The sequence below is a fragment of the Metarhizium robertsii genome (genome assembly GCF_000187425.2).
Source record: "Metarhizium robertsii ARSEF 23 chromosome Unknown MAA_Scf_4, whole genome shotgun sequence".
In the NCBI taxonomy this organism is placed as follows: domain Eukaryota; kingdom Fungi; phylum Ascomycota; class Sordariomycetes; order Hypocreales; family Clavicipitaceae; genus Metarhizium; species Metarhizium robertsii.
Window position 1 is genome coordinate 741540 of NW_011942182.1, and position 25011 is coordinate 766550.

General features: G+C 48.6%; 5 protein-coding genes across 5 annotated transcripts; 3 read left to right on the plus strand and 2 right to left on the minus strand.

Annotated features, from left to right (window-relative positions):
* Window positions 1–718: 718 nt before the first annotated feature.
* Window positions 719–3750, minus strand: MAA_09897 (Cytochrome P450 CYP578K1; the record flags this gene model as incomplete). Its single annotated transcript, XM_007827895.2, has 4 exons — window positions 719–1603; window positions 2068–2198; window positions 2255–3378; window positions 3428–3750. 4 exons carry the CDS (start codon window positions 3748–3750, stop codon window positions 719–721), a joined length of 2463 nt encoding a protein of 820 aa, XP_007826086.2.
* A 4446-nt stretch (window positions 3751–8196) lies between these two features.
* On the plus strand, window positions 8197–9843 carry MAA_09898 (Peptidase S8, subtilisin, Ser-active site protein; the record flags this gene model as incomplete). The annotated part of the gene is made up of 4 exons (XM_007827896.1): window positions 8197–8526; window positions 8610–8897; window positions 8963–9158; window positions 9248–9843. The coding sequence occupies 4 exons, from the start codon at window positions 8197–8199 to the stop codon at window positions 9841–9843; spliced, it is 1410 nt and encodes a 469-aa protein (XP_007826087.1).
* A 1055-nt stretch (window positions 9844–10898) lies between these two features.
* On the plus strand, window positions 10899–12974 carry MAA_09899 (Ankyrin repeat protein; the record flags this gene model as incomplete). Its single annotated transcript, XM_007827897.1, has 1 exon — window positions 10899–12974. One exon carries the CDS (start codon window positions 10899–10901, stop codon window positions 12972–12974), a length of 2076 nt encoding a protein of 691 aa, XP_007826088.1.
* Window positions 12975–13985: 1011 nt separating this feature from the next.
* Window positions 13986–19922, minus strand: MAA_09900 (Ankyrin repeat-containing domain protein; the record flags this gene model as incomplete). The annotated part of the gene is made up of 6 exons (XM_007827898.2): window positions 13986–14114; window positions 14184–18907; window positions 18970–19111; window positions 19182–19412; window positions 19653–19715; window positions 19776–19922. 6 exons carry the CDS (start codon window positions 19920–19922, stop codon window positions 13986–13988), a joined length of 5436 nt encoding a protein of 1811 aa, XP_007826089.2.
* A 2665-nt stretch (window positions 19923–22587) lies between these two features.
* MAA_09901 (Glutathione-dependent formaldehyde-activating enzyme) lies at window positions 22588–23163 on the plus strand (the record flags this gene model as incomplete). Its single annotated transcript, XM_007827899.1, has 1 exon — window positions 22588–23163. The coding sequence occupies one exon, from the start codon at window positions 22588–22590 to the stop codon at window positions 23161–23163; it is 576 nt and encodes a 191-aa protein (XP_007826090.1).
* Window positions 23164–25011: the final 1848 nt, after the last annotated feature.

Consider the following 25011-nt stretch of genomic DNA (forward strand, 5'->3'; position numbering starts at 1 on the left):
TGCATCTGGGGGATATGACCATTCGTATCAGGTACAACAGTTGTACAGGTTGCGGTCGCGGTCGAAATTGCCGTTGCTCCCATTGGGAGAGTCGGCGTTGGAACGAGTGCCACCGTCTTTTCGGCCTTGATAAGTTGACAGGAAGCTAATGAAGGAGAATGATGGAAGAAATAGCCACCATGGGTCGAACTTGTCCGATGACTTGATAAACGATTTGCTGTCCTCTCTCGGCTCGACAGCAGAGGCGCCTCGTCGCCCTTTTGTACCCATGACTGTCCAGCAGCTGTCACTGCCTCATTGAGGAACGTGGCAAGGCTAACGTCACATTCTCCCCTTGTTGAGAGGTTGTTGTCATGGCGTCGCTATGCATGGAAGCAGATGCTTGTCTGGGTGGGAATGCATCGATTGAGTCGCCACTACTACTCTCTGACATGAGAGACGTCGTTCTGTGTCTTGTCCGATTGTTTACCTACTATCACAACTCGAGATGATGGGACAGACGGGTTTCAGTGACGGTCCGATGTTCTTGCGCTTGAGTCGTCTGAATTTTACGCAATTGATCCGCGTCTATCTTGAGTTGGGCTATCAACCCAAAGCAGTACCAAGGAATCAGAGCAGCGTGTATACTATCGTACATTCTATATAATACAACATCAGAGCGTCTTCATGTGCGACTAAATTAGGACGAGTCCCCGAAGCCAATTCCTCCCTCGTCACGTTAAACCGCAATGTCCTCTTCCTTTTGTCCCAAATACAACTTACAGCCCTCATAACAGCCCAAATATAAGCCAGCGCCAAACATACCCGCAACAAACGTCAAGGACAATCCTCTAAATAGGCCTCTCACACCCTCAACTCGTAAAACGTCTCTTGCGACAGCCATTGGACCCGGTCTGGTTGCGCGCCCCTCGCAAGTCGGGGCAGCCGGCTCGTCGCCGCCGGCAGCCAATCTCATTCTCGTCTTGACAACGTCCACCGGAACAAATATACACGACGCGCAACCGGCGGCAACAGCGGCGCTCACGGCGCTGACTTTCATCTGATGCGGAATACTTCGCGCCAGCTCCTCGTCATCCCGGGCCATCTTCCGCTTCAGCCATTCGTACAGGCTAAATGTCAAGCTTGTCCCGGGCAACGAACTCGCCACCAACATGGTGTACCCCGTCCACAGACGCGTCGGGTGCCTCGTGAATTGGCGCAGCGTCTTCAAAACATGCGACCGCTGACCGGGCAGCAGACGCTCCGTCGTGGAGACTTGGGCGTTTTGCTTGAGCACCTCTGCGGGATTGATGATGGCGCACGCCGTGAGATCGGCGGCGGCACCGCTCATGGCGTGCGCAATCGGGAGAGGAATCGATCCCAGGTGGCCTCTGTCAAACAGCGTCTTGGAGGCCTCGTAGACGAAGAAGAAGGCTGCCGAGGCCGGTATCCCAGCTAGCAGAGTAGGCCCGAAGCCTTGGTAGAGCCCGAGAAAGAGGTTGCGGTGGAACAGGCCGTTGCGCTGCCGGTACTGTGTCTTATAGGCCGGCGACTGGACTCTTGTGATGATGGTGTCCATGGGATGAACCATGACGTCAACGGCGACTGTGGCAACGGCAGCGGCCTACTGTTGATTAGCTTTTTCTCTTCATGTTATAGACGCGGTGTACTTGCGGCGAGGACATGGCCGCCGTCGATGAATGCCATGGTTGCGAATACTGGTATTCCACGGATGGTGGTTGGGTGAATGGTAGTCAGCCGAGGACACTCGCTGCATCGTCAAGACGCGTCGGGTGCTCCGTGGTTTCACAGCATGACATATGCAATAGGTGGTGGGAGTCAAGGTCCAGAGGTCAGTCAATAAAAACTGGACATGATGGTGCTGGTTGAGGCGAAGCATTCACCAAGGCAATCTTCCCGGAACTTGGCCCGATCCGCGGACCCCGCAACCTCCGGTGCCGTATATATAAGGAATCAGGAAACCATCATGCACCGCCGCTTGTCATGACAATACGAAACCGCAGAAAATAGTAAACAATTTTCACGCTTTACGCGTATTCAAGTACTCGACTTGTATTTCTGTCACACAGCAGTGAACCTCAGGTACAGCTTGTCCCCCGCCGGTCGGGAGGAATACCCATCCGTCTGCTCCATACCGGCATCGTCCACAACGGCTGTCGTGAAATTGGTGTAAATTGCCGCCACGATATTTTTAATACCTGCAACAAAATAGTTAGCAATCTCAAACTTTCCACCAGCGCCCCGATATACGTACCCGTCAATGCGAAATTCGAGCCAATACACATACGTCCGCCGCTGCCAAACGCCCAAAATTGCCGATTCATCTGCCTCCCGTTCTCGCCGTCCCCCTCCCGCCCAAGCCACCGCGCATGGTCCCATCTCCGCGCATCAGGATACACCCTCTCGTCCAGATGAAGCGTGTGCGCGAGAGACGCAATCCGAACACCGCCCGGGATATCGTAGCCCCCAATCCGACACCCCGGATACGGGGTAGACCGCGGCTGTGGTCCCGGAATGGGCGCGTGCAATCGAAGCGTCTCCATGACAATCGCGTGCAAGACAGGCAGGGCGTCCAGCTGCTTCGGGTCTGCCAACGCACCGCCGTCATTGGCAGGGGGTTCCATGTCCAAGGAGAGGAGCTCTGTTCGAAGCTGTTCCTGGACGTCGGGCGCCCGAGACAGTCGCCAGGCGATGTAAGTTAGCACAATGCCGGCCGTCTCATGGCCGGCCAGCAGGTGATCCAAGATCTCGCTGGCCACTGCCAAGCTCCTCTGCTGGATGGAAGTGGTGTAAAGCAACGAGCCTTGCCCCTCGGTGTTTTCTTCCTTGTCAATGCCTGCGTGCATCGCCTTGAAGACGACCGCTTCATCGGCAGGTAGGCATCGTCCCTTGACGTCATTGTTCATCGATTGCTCGGCCCTGTCACACATGGTTTTGTTCCACGCCCGTATTTCTTGATTGGCATCATCGACAAATGATGGGTACAGTCGCACACCTAGCTTTCTAAATAGCCTTGTCAGGCTGGGAAGTTCTTGAGGCCAGAAGTGATGATGGTGCCGGGAGAGATATAGTTGCAGCCAGTGGTCTCGATACGACGAGTCCTCGATGAAATTGGTACCATTTCCCAATCCGAAAATATACGACGAGATGAGATCCATTGTCGTCGCCATGAAGATGGACTGTACTTCTGTGCCGTTGGCGCCGGGTGTTGCGGCCTCTCGTCTCAGCAGCGGGACGAGCCTGCCCAGCAAAATAGCTCTGCTCTGGGCTCGAGCCGGTGCTGACGCGTGGATATAAGACTTGGAGTAGACATTGGAAATCATCCGTTTCCTGCGCGAGTGTTCCCTGGACCCCAGAGTAGAGAACATGTGCGGGACGCTGCGTCGTGTTAATACATGGCACTCGCATGGCTAGGTCGCCGACGCACCCGTAGTTATCAAAGACTCTGTACCAGTCGGACTTTTCGTAGCCTCCTTGATATATCGCCCGCATGGCATCGACCCCGTCCACGCTCAACGTGTTGGGCGCCACTCGAACGATGGGCCCATGCCGCAGGTGAGCTTTGAAGAGGGTTTGATTTTCTCTCGCTTGCTTCCTGGCACGAAGTATCCAGTAGTTGGACAAGGAGCAGGACCAGTGGGCGGTAGGGATTCTTGCCAGCGGGCTGAAGAGGGCTGGCTGCAACACAGTCGTGTAAAGTACGAAGAGGAACGTGGCAGCAGCCAACAATATGAGCGTCTCGGTCTGCATGCTTCAAGAATAATAGTACCAGGCGGTTCCTTTTCAGACCCACGCTGTGTGTCTAATCTCGGCAATAACGGATGGTTACTACAGGATATTTAACTTTGTCGAGTTCGGGGTCTGGTGTAGGATATCACCCATTTATCGCCGATGGCCGACCCCGCAAGCCATGTTTCAATCGTGAGAGTCAAAGCCAAGTCTTGCGGTTTCGCTCCGGTATTCGGGTCCGTGCCTTGGGTTGGCCGGGTTGGCCGGGTTGGGCCTCGTTGCATTCCTCGAGTTGACAGTCGCGGTAAAAGGTTCAACGCTACTAAATAAAGTAGAATATGAGAACTCTATTGCACCAGGAGTTGATTTGATAGACCTAGTTTTGAGGATTAGTACCGGAATACTCCGCATCTAATAACAACGGTGCTATGTTCTCCAGTTATTCTATGTGCCAAACGACATTCTATCGGTCAACTTCGGCGACAACGCATCCCACAACCCCCACAGGGGCCCAACCCGTCAGATGATCTACAATATGGGGTTACGTGGCGCCGCCAAGTTGCATTGGTCCAGCTCTCGCCGGGCTAACGAGCTGAATTTACATCCTAACCACCCCGTTTGGCAGTGAGCGTCGAGGATCCAATGTCAACTCGGCCTGTCAATAAAGGCAAAGGCCATTTCAGATATAGCTCCAGACTTTCTGTATTGCTCGCATCGTATTAGCGGTTGAAGCCGGAGCAGAGTATCGATGAACGCGGGGAAATCGTACCAACGCCGTTCCGTGACATAGGCTAGTACAATACTGCCGTGACACAGTGCCTGGTTGAGAAAGAACACGATTCGTCTTCGAAAAGAGATAGATTTATTAATGAAATTTCCATTCCGATTCTTTCTTTATTCTATTGCAAGTGAAGGCGAAACGAGTCTCTTCGGAGCCGGCTTTAGAGAGGGTTTCAAAGTCGGGAGTTTTGGAGAGAAAGACTCGAAAAGGAGGTTAGCCACCCAATCGGTCAATTCGCATATTCGTGTTACGGTTACCTTGAGGCTGGAACGCCACTTTGAGTGAGAAAACAAGGGCTTTGTGTGGCCCTCATTACATTGTGTAACAGGCGGCGCTTTGCAAATGCACCTGTGTACAACTCTTGAACTGCGACTACTTCGACCTGAGCTCCCATATTCATATCCCGCGTGTTCCTTTGAAACCCATCAACTGGCTGCTACCAGTTGGTCTTCTTTTCCGCGGCCCTTCATCTTTTCTTTCAGCCAGAACGGCAGTTAGCACGGCCCATTTGCCGCTTCAGTACGACTCGTTTCTTGCACTTGTCGATTTGGACGAGCGAAGTAGGCAACGACTCAATAAAGTCTACCGCACAATCCGCAGCAGAAATGTGCTGGCCACCCAGGCGTCGGCAATAGTTTAAATACCCCTCCGCTTCAGCTCTAGCCTTTTCAACATGAGTATTCATCACCTTGAGCAAAAGATGGGGGTTTGGTGGGTTTTCATCGTGTGCGTTCCCACCACTCTATTTGTTTGCATGCTTCATCTGTGGGATTGAAACTTTTTATTGGAAGGGGCAGGGAGGATTCGTCTCACATTGTGTGATTATGCCATGAATCAGAAAATAAATTGCCGACTTAAACTGCCATGTCAAAATATGGTCCGATTTTCATTTCGCCGACGATGTAGGTTAGCTGTGCTTCGGGTAGGACTACACAGGGACTTGCAGTTGAAATGCAGCCTGCTATTGGCTAGATTCTCTCACTTCTCTCTTAAATGTGGTCAAGTTAAGTCGTTACTTACCTAGGTAGGTATTTAGGATGATTATGTGTCGTTACTGTGAATCTCTAGAAATAAACGTCCTAGGTTTAGACAACGCAACTTCATGTTTACTCAGATCTCCATTTCAAATTCTAATCCATAGCTGTCCAAGTAAAGCTGAATTACACTCTATGGTCTTTGAAGATAGCACAGCCAGGGTGGAGGCTGGGATCAGGGTCGTCTGGGTACCGCATCCGGGTGATGATGAACCCTTTCCTCGTATATTGCTATCTTACAGGAAGATGCAGTTTACTATCAGGGTTCAGCAGCTTGTTTCTCGCTAGAGATCCACGGTCCTTCGGCCCTTTCTAGTTTCGTCTTCTTCACTCACCCGTCAAGTTCAACATGCAGGGCTGATACGCCCGTTCTTTTCCTTGTCTCAAGTGCTATTATTAGAAATGTAAAAGTTATCGATTACGTCCACGTCATCGTAGAGTGTTAATAGAGTTTAGTGACTGGATAAAGCGGCTGCTGTTTAGAGGTCTACATTAAGCGAGTTTTTACTTATGCGGACTGTTCATGCACACTTTATAATCTCTTGAGAATTTGTGGTAGCCGTAATACACGCACAGCCTGTCGTCTTGTTAACGCAGCTTCTAAGAGAAAAAGTAAGAAACCTGGTATTTTTACCAGGATTGGGTAATACCCTTGTAGATTACTTGACAGTTACTCACTCAAAATACCCGAGTATAAGTTGCAAATATGTACAGCACCTTCTATCAGACTATTAAGGTGGAGATAAATGACAGGAACTCGCTCGTGAATTAAGAAGGACAGGCTTTAGTCTTGTCATAACACACACTGAATCGCGAATATAGCAGGGCCCCCATGCACATGCTCTATTTACCTTATCAGGTTACGGGTGGTTAATTATACAGTGGTTAGAGTGTAGATCTTATAAAACACGCAGAGGCTCGTAAGGGACGGGACCGGTACCTTTTTTTCAATATGAAAAAGTTTAATCAATTAATATTACGAAATATATTTATAACTACATATAAGTACTCAACAATAAAGACCACACTCTAGTGGGTCTTAAGGCTTTTAATTGGACGGAGTTGTATATAGTATTATAGACGAATTATTCGTGTGATAAGTGTAATATAGCTCTTATGCCCAACTTGATTATTTGATTGGTTAATACTCTCTGGAATCAACTCTCCAGAAGCCTCCCCATCTTCTACGAGATACGAGGTCTCCCCTTCAAAATCATGCAACCACGCCAGTTAGCCGCAGCGAACCTTGGTGAGATATCCAATCGGTCAGACCAAGCTTCGTGTCGCCGGTCCGAATCCCTTGCCGAAATGTCATTTGCGCTGCTGAATGACAAGTCACGACGGCGTCGGGTACGGCAACCGACGTATCCATGTCGGCACTTTAGGTGCCAAATAGATTGACAGGTGTTGGATAGTTGTGGGGGTCACAAAAGTTGACGTAGTAGCGCAATTGTATTGAATAACGAGTGAGGACTATCTAGAGGCCCAATGAATGATGGAATTAACGCCATATTTATCTTGTGAGCACATGCAGTTTTGTTGAAGTGGCGGAACTGCAAGAAGGGACCATGTCTGATGCAACCCCACGACTAGGAGTCGATGATATCTACAATGCCGCGTCACCGCATTGTGAAAAACCGACCACTTTGTCCGATTTCGAGGTTTCCATATCCGACACATGGATGCTCGGTTTGGGCTGCTTCGCAGGCAGATTAAGCCGAATGGTCTAATCATTAATAAGGGTCTGTTGCTACTTGTGCCTTGCCAACACGAATGTACGGCGGAACCGAATCCACAATCCACATCTGTGCTCTGTGCTGTGGAACGCCATCTTTTCCCTATTGGCAGGCTGAATAATAAAGTCAATCCTTCACAGTGCCCGAGTGGGCGGAATGACCACATGTGCACACGTGCAGTCACCAGTTGACAACTTAATGTCTCCAGAGCAGGTGCTACCAGGCAACACCTCCCCAGCCCAACCGGCCTGGCCACTTTGGAGCAAGTATGCGACGGAGCCGCTGTCAATGACATATGGAGCCTCTATACAGCTTAGCTGCTGCCCTGAGCTACTTCAACGTCTAGCTTCATGCCAAGCTAGGTCGAACCTATACCAGTTCGGATATAGCAGGGTATAAAGACTAGGGTAACTTATAAGAAACAAAATTACGTTTATGCTATAAAGCACAAGTGGGCCTCTACTATTCCGGTCCTTCTTGTCTACGATGACGGGGGTCCAAGGTGACTGGGATTGTGGTGTCAATGCTTCTCGCCTAATTTAAATATCTGCTATATGTACGCCGATGCTGTAGATAAAATAATAGTAGGTCAGGCTGTTGATCCGAGACTAGTTCCACTTTATTACTCATCTAATACTAGCTCTACTTTTAAAAAAATTAATAATTCCATGTTCTAAGGCTAGCCCGGATACTTAACCCTAACCCTAATCGATACCAGCCGCATAGGCTTGTATCAGTTGAGCGCCTGGACCTAATATCATGTCTTCTAGGTCCTCATGTACGCCTCACCCTGTGATAACTTATAAGTATCCAAATTTCTTTGTATATTCCTTTATTCTCACTTGTATCTTTCTATAAAACCATATATCAAAGCTTAAATTTAAGTCAGAGACTCTGTACTCAAGCTATTGCCACAATGAAGCCGCGTCGGGCCCTGACTGGGCTTCTTTTCTCGACTTGCCTGGCGGCAAGACTTCCTACCATACCGAGCCCTGATAATAACCAAGTTGCTTCTATTGAAGTCGACGTCAAAGGCTCTAGAAATACTTCAGCCGCACAACAGAATGCCCCTGGCAACTTGGTCCGCCTCTCACACTACCAGACAGAAAATGTCCAGACCTACGAATATGATAGTTCAGCGGGCCAAGGCATTACTGTTTACGTTCTTGACGGGGGCATTCGACTGACGCACGAAGAGTTCGAAGGGCGTGCTACCTTTGGCGCAGGGTTCGCTTCTCATCAAGGGGTAAATACATGTCCCCCTTTCCAATATATACATAACCTCTACTCTACCAACCACGGTAGCGATTCGCTAACTTGGATATATAGGAAGGGGACAGCAATGGCCACGGGACCCATGTTGCCGCTATTATCGGAGGTGCCAAGTACGGAGTTGCCAAGCAGGTGCAGATCGTTTCTGTTAAACTACAGCCCAGGGAGCCCCAGCTGGAAAAAGCTTTAGACTTTGTTCTCAAGGACGTTCAGCATAGAAATATTACAGGTAAAGCTATTATTAGCATGTCTATGTCTTTTCCCGCATCGGATGATATCGATAAAATGTTCAGGCGCCTTGTAAATTCGGGAATCGTATGCGTCGTTAGTGCTGGCAATAACAATGTACGTTCCTAAAGGTTAAGCATGGCAACCAATATGAAGACAACTAACTAATTTATAAACTCTAGTGGGATGCGAGCAAAAATTCTCCCAGCAGGGACCCTGGCGTTATTACGGTGGCGGCAATGAACCATAGGTCCGATTCTCGTTGGGAGGAGTCAAGCTACGGTCCTGCAGTCGACTTATACGCTCCTGGCGCCGACATCACAAGTGCAAGTCGAGATTCAGATTCCGCCTCGGTAACACTCAGCGGCACCAGTCAAGGTAAGTACTCCCGGGTACATACACTTCGCGTGGATCCAGTTTCCTTTTGGGACTTCCAAGGTTCTGAACTTCTGACCTGATTCCAATAGCTGTTCCACACGTCGCCGGCTTAGCCGCGTACATAATGTCACTCGAGAGCATCACCAAACCCAGCCAAGTTGCCGCCCGACTCAAAGACATCGCAAAGCAGTCCGGGGCTCAGGTTCAGTGGAACGCACCGCATACAACGGGCCTTATTGCGAGCAATGGGCTGGACAAGGGCGGACCGAGCTCTCTCTTCCCCCCCAAGAGAATTCCATGGACTCCTGAACCGAAATATTCGGACGAGTGTGGACCGGAGTATAGTGAGAGGAAGTGTGGCAGTCAAAAATATTGTAATGCTTTAGATGAAGCACCCCGAGCACCGAAAACAGGGTTCTTCAAGAACGCCGAAGAGTGTTTCGACGCCCACGAGCCGGCGCCTAAGCTCCCGTGGATCAAGGCCCCGAGCCTGAAAACCGGACCTGACTCTTGTGGATACAGTTTCACGGGCAATCCAGCGTGGGCAATTTACGATGATGCCAGCTGTGGTACCCAAGTATACTGTGAAGCGTTTGACAAGATAAAGCCGAGACCCGACTTTTTATTCGGGTTCAAGAATACCAAGGCCTGTTTGGAGGCTCACGATCCTCCGCCTTCCGGGTAAATATCAGAATCTGCCAGATATCTCATGTAGTCTAAAGACCTTCAAATGAATCAGCGACTATAATTAGAATACCAAAGACCATGTGAAAGAGAGTTATTTTGCGTGGCAATTGCTACGGAGGCCGTGTGTCCGGTGTTCCAGTAAGGATGGAAATAGCTCGAATGAAGGTTCCTTTAAACACTCTTGCTCTGCTGGTGAACCATTGCTTTATTCAAGTCGCACTACTCCTCGCTCGTGGTCCTAGTCCGTTACAGATCCAAATTCGGCAGTCGACGCATTCTGTGACTGTAATCTCGGCGGGTGAAACTTCGTCACTGAGAAGAAAGATTCGCATGTAATCTGTGACAAGGGCTCAGAAAGAGGGCTTGGAGCAATAACTCAATTCATCTAATAACAGTCTTTGGTATCAAAGGTCCTTGGTTTTCCTTAAGGCCTCAAGGGACCGAAGACGTTTAATTATATAAGAAGTCGGTGAGGGACTTTGCCCTAGGTCTCGTGACCGTAGCCCTTGTGTAACCAGCCATTTCCGTGTAACATAATCAGACTTACACTTCACTCAAGACTCTTGAACTTATTCATGCTATGGTTTTGTCCCGAGAGTTATCATGAGATTCGAGGAAACCGTAGTCTCATTTATTCATTCTGGGAGAGGTGTTATGGATATCGGCTAGTCCATGCCACCCAAGCGCCAACAGCAAGACATATTCGACCCCGAGTTGTACTACGGCGCTGGTTAGGGTTAGGGTTGTTCCTCGCAGCTGGTGTTGATATAGGCCTTCATTTACGCTATCGCTAGATTAACCTACCAGACACATGAATTTCCCGAGTGACTCTTTGCCCTGTCAATATCAATGTGTCTACCCAGCCATTCCATATCGTTTTATGCGTACGCAGCCTCCTGCGTATCCAAAGGATATCTGTGGGAACCATTGCATAATCAAATAGGGAGTTAGCGGGTCGTCTCTCCATACTTTTCTTGCAGATAGTCTTAGCCTTGGGAGTTCCATCCTCATTTTTCGGTCGCATTTATTAGTGAAACTTGTGCGATAGACGACATGGAACCTTGCGAGAAATTTCAGCCTGCATTAGCCTCTCCTTTTGATCACTCCGACACAAAGCGATCAAACACCTCGGAAACGGAGATTCGAGTATGCCTAGACGACGAAACTATTTCCAGTGACCTAGTCCAATCCGTATTTTATCAGAATGTCGAAAACGTCACTCGTATATTGGACGAAAGCCCGCACTTGGTCAACAGCAATGTGGTTAACTTTGCAGAAAGTTATCGCAGCTGGAGACTCGGCTGGATAAAGCTTGACGCATGGCCATGCTCTCCAGAGCGTGCAAAGCTACGAAAGGAAACGGAACCACTTCTTTCATTTGCAGTATACGCATATAGTTACAGAAAGGGACATCGTTATACTGACAGCGTACCCGATGAAGCCATCAAAATAGTTGAACTACTTGTCCAACGCGGTGCAACCGTTCGTGATGAGGAAAGAGGCACATTGATTGGCGATGTTTGCTACCGTCAAGACAGTGCCGCTATAATACGACTTTTGTCTTGCGCCGGAGCTGATCCACTCGGCCAATGCCTCACGGCTCAAGAGAAGTTGGTCACAGCTGTTGAGATTGCCGCAAAGGCTGGTGGTCACCAGTCGCTTGCATGGCTTCTGGACTATGCTCTCTCCCACGGCGAAGCGATTGATGATTACATTGAAGCACTGCACACTACAGCACGCAATGCTTATGAAGACTGTCTTCTGGAATTCCTCAAGAGAGGAGCAGTAAAGCTGATTAATCGCAGAGTTCAACCTAGATTCACCGCTTGGGGTGCAGCTTGCTCCCCTTCATCGGATCCAGAAAGAGGGTACACTGCTCTCACACAAGCAGTCTTTTTCACCAACATACGTGGCCACTTCTTGCATACTGATAGATATCAACGGGCATGGTTAATGGACGAGAGTACTGCGAGAAGGGAACGCGTTGCTTGGAAATTGCTTGAGGAAGGAGCACAAACCAACATAAGGGATCCCTACTCCAATAAAACTCTGATATATGGAGCATGTAAATGGGCTAGCAAAGAGCTGGTCTCCCATTTGATTGACATGTCCGCCCATGATCTGGACGAGAAGTTCCACGAGAGCACAGACCGTTGTCGCCCCGGACCGGATAAATGGGGAGGAGACGGTGTTGGATATCTTCACATCGCGGCATTTTATATAAATGCCGAGGTGGTGAAACATCTATTATCCAGGGGGTTGAAGCACCAAACCGACCAATACAAACGAACACCGCTACACTGGCTGGCGTTGTCAGACCAAGAGTACAAATGGGCTTCCCCATCTGAAATATTTTACGGAGGGATTCCGGAGAATCCTGATGTACAGGAAAATCCTGCGCCGGCTTTCGCCGTCAAGGCAGCCACCTATCTGCTTGACAACGGGCTGGAAGACATTAATGCCCAAGATTCTTTTGGTCGGACACCACTGCACTATGCTTGCGCAAATTTGATGTCTGAGCTTCTCTGTTTTCTCATATCTCGCGATGCGGATGTCAATCTTCGAGACCACAAAGGATGCACGCCGCTTCACTTGCTCGTCAACGGAACCAGCGGTAACCACCCAAGAGATTGCGCGTTTCCGGTCGAGAGCACATCCCTGTGTTTCAAGGCATACAAGAAAAACATTGACATTGACGCAAAAGACAATCTTGGGCGCACGCCCCTTCTTAGAGCGTGCGAGGTCCACGCTGTAAACGTCACGAAGCTGCTGCTCGCCATCGGGGCGGATCCGAATACTGGCGACAATAACTCTTGCACGCCGCTCCATTACGCAGTTTCTTTTCCAGAATGGACGCTGTCAGATCATTGGCTGGGGAATTCCCGTCGAGTGATTCCAAGGGCTGAAGAGCTGAAAATGGCTCTTCTTGCTGCCGGAGCAGATGCCACACGGCAAAATAGCCAAGGGCAAACCGTGACCGAAGTTGAGCTAAAGGAAAAAATAAACTACCAGCAAAAGGCGCTTGAATTGAAGAGGATGATGGAACAACCTGTTAAGCCATATATGGGCCGAGGCCGAAGGACTCGCGGGACAGAGCCGCCAGATACAACTACATTGCGACAAAAATGATATTGGATCTGGACTTGAATAGTTGTGGCCAGAACTCAAGCTCAACTCTGAATGAATTGTAGTTCCATTTCACTCCTTTTGTTCGTGTCACGATTCAACTAGACTAAGCAACGGTAAATGGTACACTTCTTCCAGTGCCCTAGATAATTAAACCTTATATACCTCTTAGTAGACATCCTGTATTTTTGCCCAGTGAAAGTTCGCTCATTAAATCTCAAGTATGAATGGGCAGTAAATGGCCCAATCTCTCACATCCAAGGCAACTTCAAGGGGATCGTGTTATACGGAAGTCACGTTGCCATAAAGGCACGGGCTGGACCTAAAACCTGACAATAGTTACATGGGCGCTCGAGACCTAGTCGAGGTATTAGCCCCCAGGCTTGCTAATTATTTAATTTAAATAAGGGTTATTTGCCCGTAAGGCCTTAAGGAAAACCCAGGGCCTTTGATGTTAAAGCGAGTTATTAGCTGAATGCGATATACCCTTATACACAATCTCCTTTTACAGATCGAACATGATGTTAAAGACACATATCTAATAGTTGTAGGGAAGTTTGATATCATGTTGATCGAACAGAGCGATGTGAGTTTTGGGAAGGACTTAAAAACTACTAAGGAACAAGCCTGCATGACGATTCAAAGATATAGTTTGCCTCACCTTATCGCCCTAGCGTTCCACCCGTTGTTGTTACGAAGGAAGCGTGACACAGCGTCGGCAAATATTCCGCTCGTCTACAAACAAACGGAGCTGCCGAGTCTAGGAGCCCAAGTTTGTGTATATTTGAGCATTTTGTTTGGAGCTTCGGCTGAAATGGTCGGAAACGAAGGCAAGGACGCCACACCCAAGACTCCAAGTCACACGACTAAACTCCTACAACGAGCAAAACGCCGTCCATTCACACGCAGTTACACAGCAGAGCTTTCATAGGCAGAATCAGGGGCTGACGATTTTTAATATCCTCTACTAATACAAGCCACTACCTACTGTCAGCATCGGATGTTGGTTCAAACCTATATGTCCTTCACTTCCTCCAATTTATGCTCCGGATAATGCATGTCTGTACCCATTACTTCATAGCACTTGAAGCAGTAACGCGTGCCAATGCATTGATTACACTTGTACAGTTTTTCAAGGATTCGCTGTAAATCCCAGTCTTTGGTAAGCTTAATGGAAGGATTGAGCTGACATGGGTAGGCGCATGCACTTACACAAAAGCAGCTGTCACAGGATGACACTGTAGAACGAGCTGCGGCTTCTGGGATCCCCGTAAACTCTCTCGGTCCTCTTCCTTTGATGGGGTAATTATCCTTTGCATCGCTACGGGGTTTTGTTAGCTCCTGGGCTGCCAGAGACTTGCCGTGGTAAGTTGCCACATGCCACGGCGTCCAGTGACTCTTGGTCCTTGCGAGGCCATCAGCACCCTGTTGTAGCAGGAAAGAAACTAAATTGGACGACATGGAGTGGTTTCGACATGCCCAGTGGATTGGGCACCAACCATCGTTGTCCCGGACGTGGATCAAATCAGGGTGGCTGCCAAGAATCATCTTTATTACGCTCATTGATCCGCTCCCTGCGGCAAAGTGAAGAGCGTTTCTGCCAAACTTGTCGACACTTCGGACATTTGCTTCTCCCTTGGTAAGCAACTTCACCAGGCCCGGGGTGGAGTGAGCAACACCAAGATGCAAAGGCAGGCGACCCTCGATATCTTGCTGGTCCGGGCCCAGGTTCGTCTGTTCAAAGATCAGGTTCACCATGTCAAGGCGGGTAGATTTCGCGACCGCAGCATGAAGAGCTGTGCCGTAGAGGCCACAGACAGTATGCGTTTCCGCGCCTTCCTTGAGAAGGAGCTTGGCGAACTCGATGCTTCCGTCACAGGCTGCCGCCTGAAGTGCTGTACCGTGTTTGCCGCCGACAAGATTGACAATATCCTGGGGTAAGAGAAGCCTGGCGATGTTTAACGCGATTGTATTTGAATCTTTGCCGTGGAAGTTTGATGCTATGGCTGCGGCTTGTAGTGCTGTCCCAAAGGGACCACCGACTATTCTCGGGTTGGCCTGGTTTTCTAGGAGGAGCCGGATGATTTCTGGAGCATGCCTTGTCCCTGAACACGCTGCGGTTTGAAGAGCCGTTCCATACTCCCCTGCGATGATGTCCAAATCCAATATGTATGCGAACTCCAGGAGGAGTTGGACGACATCTAAGCTACCGTGGAAAGCAGCATAATGAAGGATGGTCCCTATGTCACCAATGACCTTGTTCGGGTCTAGATTGCTATCTAAGATGATTCGTATCTTGGCGAGGCTTTTGCCAGACTCTGTCGAAAGACATTGAAGCAGCTCAGACGAGACCAAGTCAGAAATGCGATAATTCAACTCCATGTAGCGATCTAATATCAACTTGGTAACGTTGAGGCTGAATCTCTCGAGTGTGAGATCCAACATGTTGTCATAATCGTTATACTCAGGGGTTCGTGGGATCATTAGACCGGCACCATTCTCCAAAAGTAATCGGACAGCCTCGGGGCAATCTTTGGCAGCCGCAAGGAAGAGCGCGGTCTTACCCGTATTGTCTGTCAGATTCATGTCGGCACCCGCGTATATAAGTAACTCCATCACCCCGAGAGAATTCTTCCGCGCGGCCCGATGCAATGGTGTCTCTCCGTAGGCATTTTTCATGTCAAACCTCGCTCTTCTGCGAAGCAACACTTCAGCAACCCGGGGATAATCGAAGGCTGAGGCCAAGTGAAGAGCACAATTGAGCGCGCCATCTTTGGCATCCTTGTCTGTGCCTGAGTCTAGTAAGAGCACCAAGATGTCCACCCACCCGAATATCGCAGCGACACGAAGAGCCTCTTCGCGATCATACCTAGTGGAACGTGGTAGCAGAGCCTGGACAGTCTCGATGTAGCCACCTTTGCAGGCAAAATAAAGTGCTGTCACGCGTGTAATATGCTCCAGGCCCGCATCTGCGCCTTTATCTAGCAGTCCCTCAACTATGTCGGTGTGACCTCTCCCAGATGCTTCATGAAGCACAGAGGTATGATTTAGGGCCGTGAGATTAACGTCGGCTCCATTTTCAACAAGTTGACGGAAAACCTCGTAATGCCCATACTTTGAAGCAATGTGAAGTGCTGATCTACCCAATTCATCCCTGCTGTCACATGGCACCTTGCACTTGAGCAGTGCGTCGATAATTTTGAGATGATTCCCTCTTGCAGCAAGCAATAGGAGAGGAGGCTCAATGTTAACATCCATGGTGACCCTCGAGCGACATGGAGTATTACTTCCATTCGTGGACGGTCTCGCCATGCTAGTCTCTTCTGGCCCAAGAGAAGTCTCTCCAAAGATGGCGCTGGTAGTTGCAGCCGGCAGAGTAACGGGATCTCCATCAACGCTCTTCGAAGCGCCGTCTTCGGATCTTGCGGCATTGGAGGCATATTCCTCAGGGGGGGCATTCCCTTTGCCTCCGCATAATGTTTGATCATTTTGATCATCGGCAGTATTTTCATCTTGCCCGAGAAAGCAGAGAGCAATATTCTCGTGACCACTATCAATAGCCACGTGTAAGGCTGTCTCTCTTTCGAGGTTTGCCATATTGACATCTGCGCCGTAGCGAATCAATGCTGAAGCAATCTCACAGAACCCACGACGGCTTGCAGCGTGTAGGGCAGTGTCCCCATTGAGATCCGCACTATCAGTGTTCGCTTGAGCACTCAGAAGCCGATTCACAGCATCGACATGTCCATGTCTTGCTGCAAGATACAACGGGGACATGTTAGCGGAGTCGAGGCTATTGATATCCATTCCCGCAGTACATATCATTGCTACGAGGCCTGAGTCTCCATGTCGCGCGGCGACGTGTAGAATAGGTTGATCCTGGCCAGGCTCGGTGAGTTGAAAATTAGGGCTACACCTGTACAAATCGTAGAGTCTCTTGCTCATGGTGGTATGACCCCATTTCACAGCTTCATATAACGGGGTTAGCCCAGACGTATCGACATGTCCAGGCCAGCTATGAGTTTTCTCACCCAAGAGAAACTCCATCAGGCGCTTGTTCCCAAGTTTGGCTGCATGGGAAAGAATGATGTCGAACCTGGCGCGAACAAAGTCCGGTTGAAGCTTACACAGCTCGCACAAGGTATCGTCGGACCCAGTTGCGAACGCCTCCATAAGTGTTGATTCCTTGTTCGGTTCTTTCATTACCTCGTGGACATTCAACATCGTTGAGATATCGCCAGCTTGTACAACAGCCAAGAATACCAACGACCACCCGGTTGTTTGTTCGAAATGTGGCAGCGAGATGGCTCGTATAGCGATATCAACGGCTTGAGCAAGTGGAATTCCAAGCATACCATGAAGGTTTGTCGGTGCACAGACTCGATTTGGTCGAAAGCTGTCATTGGCGACACCTCTATGGCGTAATAATGATGTCGCCCAGTTTTCCCATTGTTTATCAACATCAAGGAAGATTCTGACTTGTTCATCCATTTCGAGCGGGCCTAGTTGGAGATGCTTGTGCCAGTTCTGAGTTGTATACTCGAGAAAGGGTATTTCACCCGTTACACCACCAAAATTACACCAACAAGGGCATTTCTGAGTTTCCATGGCAGACTTGGCCTCAGCTGTGTTGGAAGATGTTTCCTGGCCATGTGGGTGAGCACCGAGATGGTGAGACAAATATGTCAAGCAACGCCGAGCGATGCCAGAATGGGCAGTATGGCCCATTCTGCACCAGGACATTTCAGGATGGGGATGGTCGAGAAACGCCCCGAAATTCTCGTGTGTTAGGTAAATGGTGTTGTTGTCGATTTCTACCACACCACAGAGGATATTCTCAAGCCCTGCCGCAGCGTCAGGCGAAACCCTGCCCGTCTTTCGAGAGTCACCGTCATCATCATCGCAGCCTGGGATGGACAACGCTACCCGTAACTCATCGCATGTTAGCGGCCGCATGGAATGCACAATCCAGGATAATGCATCTTTTACCAATAATCGAGAACTTGGCGGAACCAGCTGCAAAATCGCCGAAAACGCACTGTTGTCTGTCGAAAACTGATGCAACGCCTCCTTCACGGCTGCTTCGGTGAGAATTGGTAGATGTTCAATGTACCGAAGAAAATAGCGGGTGCGCCGGAGATCTATTGTTTCCATAAAGATGTGGTCCAGAATGGTGCTTCTCAATGGAAATGAACCTCGATTTCTTTCGCCCACGAGGTCTAGTTGCCGTTCGAGGTCCTTTCGCAGTTCAGCATGCTCTTCTGCTTGCCCGAGGTTGACTTCAGCATGAGATGTCGTTTTCTCGGGTATTGTGTCAGACACAGCATTTCCTATGATCAGGATTTTGCTCGGAACTTCCTTTAGTTCACTCAGTGCAGCTAGGTCTGCAATAAATGACTCATGGCAATCAAGAGATCTTGGCTGCTGCGACTGATGGATGATGCAGAAGATCTGGTGAGGTGCAGAACAGCATAGGAGGGTCTCGAGACTCTTCCACAAGAGCCACTCAATCCAAACAATATTGGATCTACAAATAGCACTCCTCAGTTCATCCTGGTAATTTGTAATTTCAAGAAACAAGCGCGGGCACCGATGGAGTATTTGTGATACTAGAGAGGCCAGAAGCTTTGCGCGTTTGTAAGTTCCCTTTCCAAGCTGATCATAGGAAGCGGTGATAAAAATATCGGTTTGATTCTTCCTCATATCCTGAATGGACGCAATAATTGAGCTCAGGAATGAGGTCGGGTCCCCTGTTGGATTTACCGTGAGGACCTGTAAGTGTTGGGTCGTTGAATTCACCCAATCTTTAAGCACAGGTTTGGATAGAATCCAGTCGCAGAGATGCCTGTATATTGGCTTGGAATTTGGACGGTTTCTAGTTTCCAAGTCGCCTCGGGAAAGCAATCGCATACCAGTCACATAGTCCTTCCACTTCCCTAATAATCCCATTATATCAGTATGCACGTGGTAGTGTCGCAAAGATAATGGGGAGTCTAACTAGTCAGTGCGTTGATGAGCAAGTCAGTCGTAACCTTACGGAGCTCGGGCACGCAAGCATCGTCCATCATAGTAAAGCTTGCGTCAACACCGATCTGAATCTCGTTGTCTCGATCCAAAGTCGCAGCGAATTTATCGACTATCTGCAAGGAATTAGCCATGCCACATATATCAGCTATGAGGCCCCTAAGAGCAAATGGGTTTGTCTCTTACAGTTTCATAGTTGGCAGATTGAGATTCATTTTGAAAGATATTAACGATCTGAAACTGGCCACCAATAGAGCCGAAATCTTCAGCCAGTTTCTCATGCAAGGTAGAGAGTTGGCGCACAAAGTCGAGGGCCCAAAAGCCAGATTTCCTAGTGAAACACATACGTAGCATCCTAGATAGTGTGTGGCCCCATGGTAGAGCATCTGAAGCTCTGTGTGCGGTACCAAAGAAGAGCTAAACAAGCGCAGAATAAATTCGTTTGGGTTATTAAGATTTCGTACTGTGTTTGAACTCGTGCCATATTGGTGGGATGGGGGCATACCACCAGGGAAGTGTTCTGTAATATGCTTTTGTATTCAAGGTTCCTGGAGGCCATGACAAGAGCCTGCAAGCGAGACGAGGGGTGAAAGATTAGCGAACGCTCTGTATTCATCTTCTTCAAGGAGGCGATGTAATATCTCAATTGATTCTTACTCTTTTTAGCACTGTGCCGCCGATATCGTGTGCTGCGAAAACAAGGGTAGGATGGAGCAGAGACTAAAAAGAGTTTCAATATTTATGGCACCTCAGATCATGCCGCAAAACCCGAAAATATACGGAACTGCTATCCCGAGGAGAGTCGGATTCGAAGTCGGAGTCGGATTTGGAACCGGAGTCGGCGTCATCTGTCATGGCAGATGATATGTCTCTCAGCAGCTGCTGCGCCAGGTTATCAATTTCTGCGGTTGGGTTTTTATAAGCCATATTAGAGATACTAAGTTTTAATTCCTTCATTTCGACTATCGGCGGCGGTTGAGGGTCAGGCACCCAAACAGATTCCTGGCAAAAACCGTGGACATCGAATAACCTGCATTGCTGTTATTGACATCTCTTCAGATAGCTTATGTCGATGGTACATACAGTAGCCTGGAGTGTAGATTGCGCTTCATTTTGCTTTTATACACCCATGATGATTCATTATTTATAACAGAGTTCGCTTCACGCCAATAATCCATTGTTGAACGAGTCTCCTTTTCCAGGTGAGTGTTATCGATATTGTCTTCGAGTCGATCAGGTTAGGCCGAATGGGACGCCCTGGTTTTCCAATACTCTTAGACAAAGATTCAAACGATAAGTAATAAAATACGGAAGAAAATGGTGTCTTTAGTCGTACGAATAGTCCGAGGGGAAAGTTGAAAATCGTGGGCAAGGTCTTGACTCTTGGGCATTAGAACCTGTCTGGTGTTTCTGTGTTGGGGTCAAGACCGTCACGTGCACAGCACAACAAAGACGTCCATAGTTGGCAGGCACTGCCCATAGCTTGCGTTTCTTCTTTCTAAGGAAGGGAGGGGTCTGGTCCAAGCTTAGGGGACGTGTCATTTATGAAACAGAAGGCCGGGTACGATGGCACGGGTGGCATCCTCACGTACTTCGTACTGACTGTGCTGCAGAGGCCATACAACTGTCTGTATAATCAGGGCAGAGAAGCGTTCCCTGGAGAGGACGGCGAGATGACGTGAAGGGCACTGGAAGCGGAAATTTCAAGGCTAACTTGACTCTGTGGTGTTGTGAGGCTGCTAAACCTGGTTTCAGGATTACAATGGGAGATGCTATCAAGATCGTACACACCAGTTGGACACTTGTTCTAGACCCGACGATGTGGTCCGCCGCTTCTCTGGACAGCTCTGGACATGAAGCGATTGAATGAGGAATTTGACACATCAGAAACGCACGGCAACCCACAGCAGATTCCCGCGGGAAACGTTGGAGGGTTATCCAAATCCCAAAGCGAATATGGTGAACCCAAAGCAGTCCCTTATTTACTGACAAAGGCTCACCAATTTTAGCATCCTAGCCCTGCCCCTTTCCCGATGCAGCATTGACATTTTCCTGCCTGGCACGTCATTTGCCCATTGATTTGAAGACCATGTGGTAGATGGTTGGCAGCGCCAGGAAGGGCATCCTGAGGAGATATTCCCCCACAGTCACATTCTCTGCGGTGCCGGCCGCAGCACAAACATCGATCTCACGGTTGCTCATTTCGAATAGTAACGCTACCGATGCCTTGCCCTTCAGGTGTGGAAATAACAGGCCCAAATCGCCGTCAAAGAGATCCGTCAACTCGGCTGCCACCTAAATGCCTGTAGGACCACCTCCAACGTTAAAGATGTGAAGCAACTTCTGACACACGGGGCAATGACGCCATCTCGAGTAAATCGTTGAGCCGGCTGCGCATCGTGTTTGCGTTGGCCACATTCTTTACGAAGATTCCGTTCTCCTCCACACTGGGAATACCAAATGTGTTGCTGCGACATCCCGGCGTGATGACCATTTTGTCATATTTTCATGGAAGGCGTTGAACCGCTCATCCTTCAACTGTTTAAAGTCCGGTTGGCAGATAGCTGCCTGCGTATGGAAATCGATATCAATGACATATGCCTCGATATACCTAGCATGGAAGTCCCTTCGACGAATGGGCTCATGGGCAAGACGAGAATCAAAAAGCCCACAGGCAGCACTGGCAAGGAGAGGCGTCACTGCAGAAGTCTGGTGTTTTCGGGCGAAATGAGGGTGACATCTTGATGGTACTTGCGGTGGTCGATGCCGTGTCCTAGCCGGTAACCGCCCCATCTACTGCCGATGATGACTACTTTCTGCTTCTGGGCCACTGTTGACGTCTCGCCGTCGAGGTGTAATGGTGTCATACGTGCAGGAAATAAGGCGTGGGCAAGGAGGCTGTAGCGAAGAATCTCGCATTGCTGGGATTCCCCGATGCCACGTAGCAACTTATCATTATTTATACACAAGGACAGGCCAACGGCGGTCATGTCCAATCAACAGCATCTGTCGCAGCTCGCACATTACCATCCGTATTTGTCATAGGCGCATCAGGGCAGGCGATAGATGTGTCGACAATCATAGTTGCACAGAATTCTTATCTCGGTAGGTCTATTCGGCGGTTACGCCAATCCCGCTTCCATATGGCAGACGTCTTCTTGGAAAATCTTGAATCTTTCAACTTAATCAGGGTACAGTAGTAAAAGATGTCAACAGCAAACCAATTGACATCATTCGTCTCGGCATGCTATGCGCCAGACGGGGAGACTTGACTCGCTATTTGCTCGGGAATTCGGGACAATCGCGGCCTGCGGGATTCGATTTATATTGGCCCCGATCATCGGCGAAGTCAACTAGTTCGACCTCCAATATACGTGGCGCCGGCATCACAGCTGTTGATAATCTCTATTGGTAGGAAAATTAACGAAATTGTCATTGTCCGGCTTTTCTCCGTACGCGCGGGGGTTCTCTTGGCTCTGTTCGATTGCCACATGCATGTATATAAATACTTGCAGTCGCCGATCGTTTGGCAGTTTGTTACTGTATGTGCAATAAAACTGATCACAACACACTGCCTACTATACTTGCTACAATGACACTTTCCCTTCATCCTCTTATCGACGGTGGTATCGTCAAAGGCGAAGCCAATTTTGCCGGCGGAACCCTATACTGCCACTGTCCATCCGACAAGGTGGCCGTTTCGCTGAAGAGCAATGTCGCCCACAATCACGCCTGCGGCTGTTCCAAGTGCTGGAAACCACACGGTGCACTCTTCTCCATTGTTGGCGTTGTGCCTCGGGATAGCCTCTCCGTGATTGCCAATGGGTCGAAGCTCGTCGTCGTGGACAAGACGGCCGCAATCCAACGACATGCCTGCACAGACTGCGGGGTTCACTTGTACGGCCGAATTGAAAAAGACCATCCATTCAAGGGGCTGGATTTTGTGCATGCTGAGCTGTCTGACAGCAAAGGGTGGCAAGAGCCGCAATTTGCGGCCTTTGTGTCATCCATTATTGAGCAGGGATTTGATCCCCGGCGCATGGATGACGTGAGGGCCAAGTTCAAACAACTGGGGCTGGAAACTTATGACGCCCTTTCACCACCGCTTATGGATTTGATCGCCGTGTTTACAGCCAAAAAGGCGGGAATCCATTTTTCTGAGTCCTAGCGACGAGGGGAGGAAGCAATCGATCCACCATGGTGTATGGGTGTTTTCTTGAAAAGGGCGGATAGGTCGTACATCTACAATGCTTGATTTTGGCTCCAAGCGGTAGATGGGGGAGGGATGAACAGGTTATGCGCGTCGTTCGAGAGGAGGAAGAATGAAGCTGCCGACTAAGCCAATACGAGGCCCTAGCTGGACCAAGAGGAATGAATTCCTACAAGCTCAGTAGCGGAAAAATATGACAGTTAATTTGCAAACTTGACCCTCTCCAGTCATGCCATCTACATCGAGACACTCGCCATATACCCCGCATCGATGGATCCAATCAAGATGCCGAGATTCCACCGGTTGTGGGGTGCCCTCATGGCAGGTGGGGGGCTCTGGCTCATGAATGGCTTACCGATTGATTAGGGCTCGGTTAAGTATCCACCTCCCGTGGCGCTTGACAGGGGTGGACGCCGGACTCCGCTTTATGTGAAACTTGATGGTAGGGGATAAAGCACCCAACTTTATTCGCCTGCAAAACACCAACGGAGACAAATCATCATATTGCAATTCCTCAGGACATGGATGTGGTTCAATATTTGATCGATGAAGCCGATTCACGAACCTTTGTCCAAAACTCTGCCTCGGGGATAACCGATAACGGACAATAGTAATTCCAAGCAAAAAGGCGAGCCTGGGATCAATGCAAGCGGCTCACCCCCAGTGAAACAAACGTCAGAGATATGTAAGGAGAAACAGAAGTGGAAGCAGCCGCATCAATCCAATCTTCCTAAGAGAGTGGAGAATTATTTAAAGGAGAATTTGTTTAAGCTGGGAAACTTCGAAGAGGCTTGTAAATGTCTCTTTGGAAAATGTAAGTGGCAATTGAGACATGACCAAACACAAACGCTGGATCAAACCGTCATCACTTACAAGGTTCCTTGGCGCAGGTAATAACGATTAAACTAGCGTTCTCTGACCTGAACGATACCTCAATGCTGACGCTCAGGAGTGCTATAACTTTGTCAGATATTCCCCTATCATGTCACAAGTAGACTTGGAGGTTGCGTTACCCACGGAACCCAAAAAGAGCAAGATAGAAAACTGGAAGGAAGACGTGAGAAATCTCAAAAACATATTCACATTACTTAGAGACAAAACCGTGCCCCAGCTCCTAAAACTCAAAGTTATTGGCAACCTAATAAGAGACCGTAGCGATGGGACAATTACGTCTTGTCTGGAAGGTTTTGAAGTTCGCTATCCGGATTGGACCAACCGGCGAAAAATATACAAGTAGATGATGCTTGCAAAGGCAACGCACATTAAAGTTCTGCAAGGTGTATTTAATCCCAAGATACGTTGCTAAGCTCTAGGGATAGGACTAAGGAACACGCTAACACGGAGGTTAAGAGGGTCGGGTAAGCCAAGAAAGGTGTAACGGCTAAGGTTCCCAAGGGATAAACTAGTTATAGTTTATGTTAGCAGAGCCACTAAGGCAGTTAATCTAAGTAGTTAGGTATTATATTAGTAATAGGTTATAAACTATAACTAAGTGATCAGAGTTAAAGAGTTATAAGTAAAGCTTAGTTAATATAATAATTTATATTAAAAGCTAAGAAGCTAAAGTTTATTTATAAAGTAAACTTAGGGGTTCTTATATACTATAATAATTATTTATTCTAGGCGTAAATAATAATATTACTTATATTAGCTTTTATTATAATTACTTATACTACTTACTTTATATATAGTAAGTACTTTCTTATTAGTAGCTTATACTAACTATTATTTTATAGTCTTTCCTGCTTATACTATACAGTAGCTTATACAGTTTAGCCTACTCTTATAACCTATACTATAGCTTAT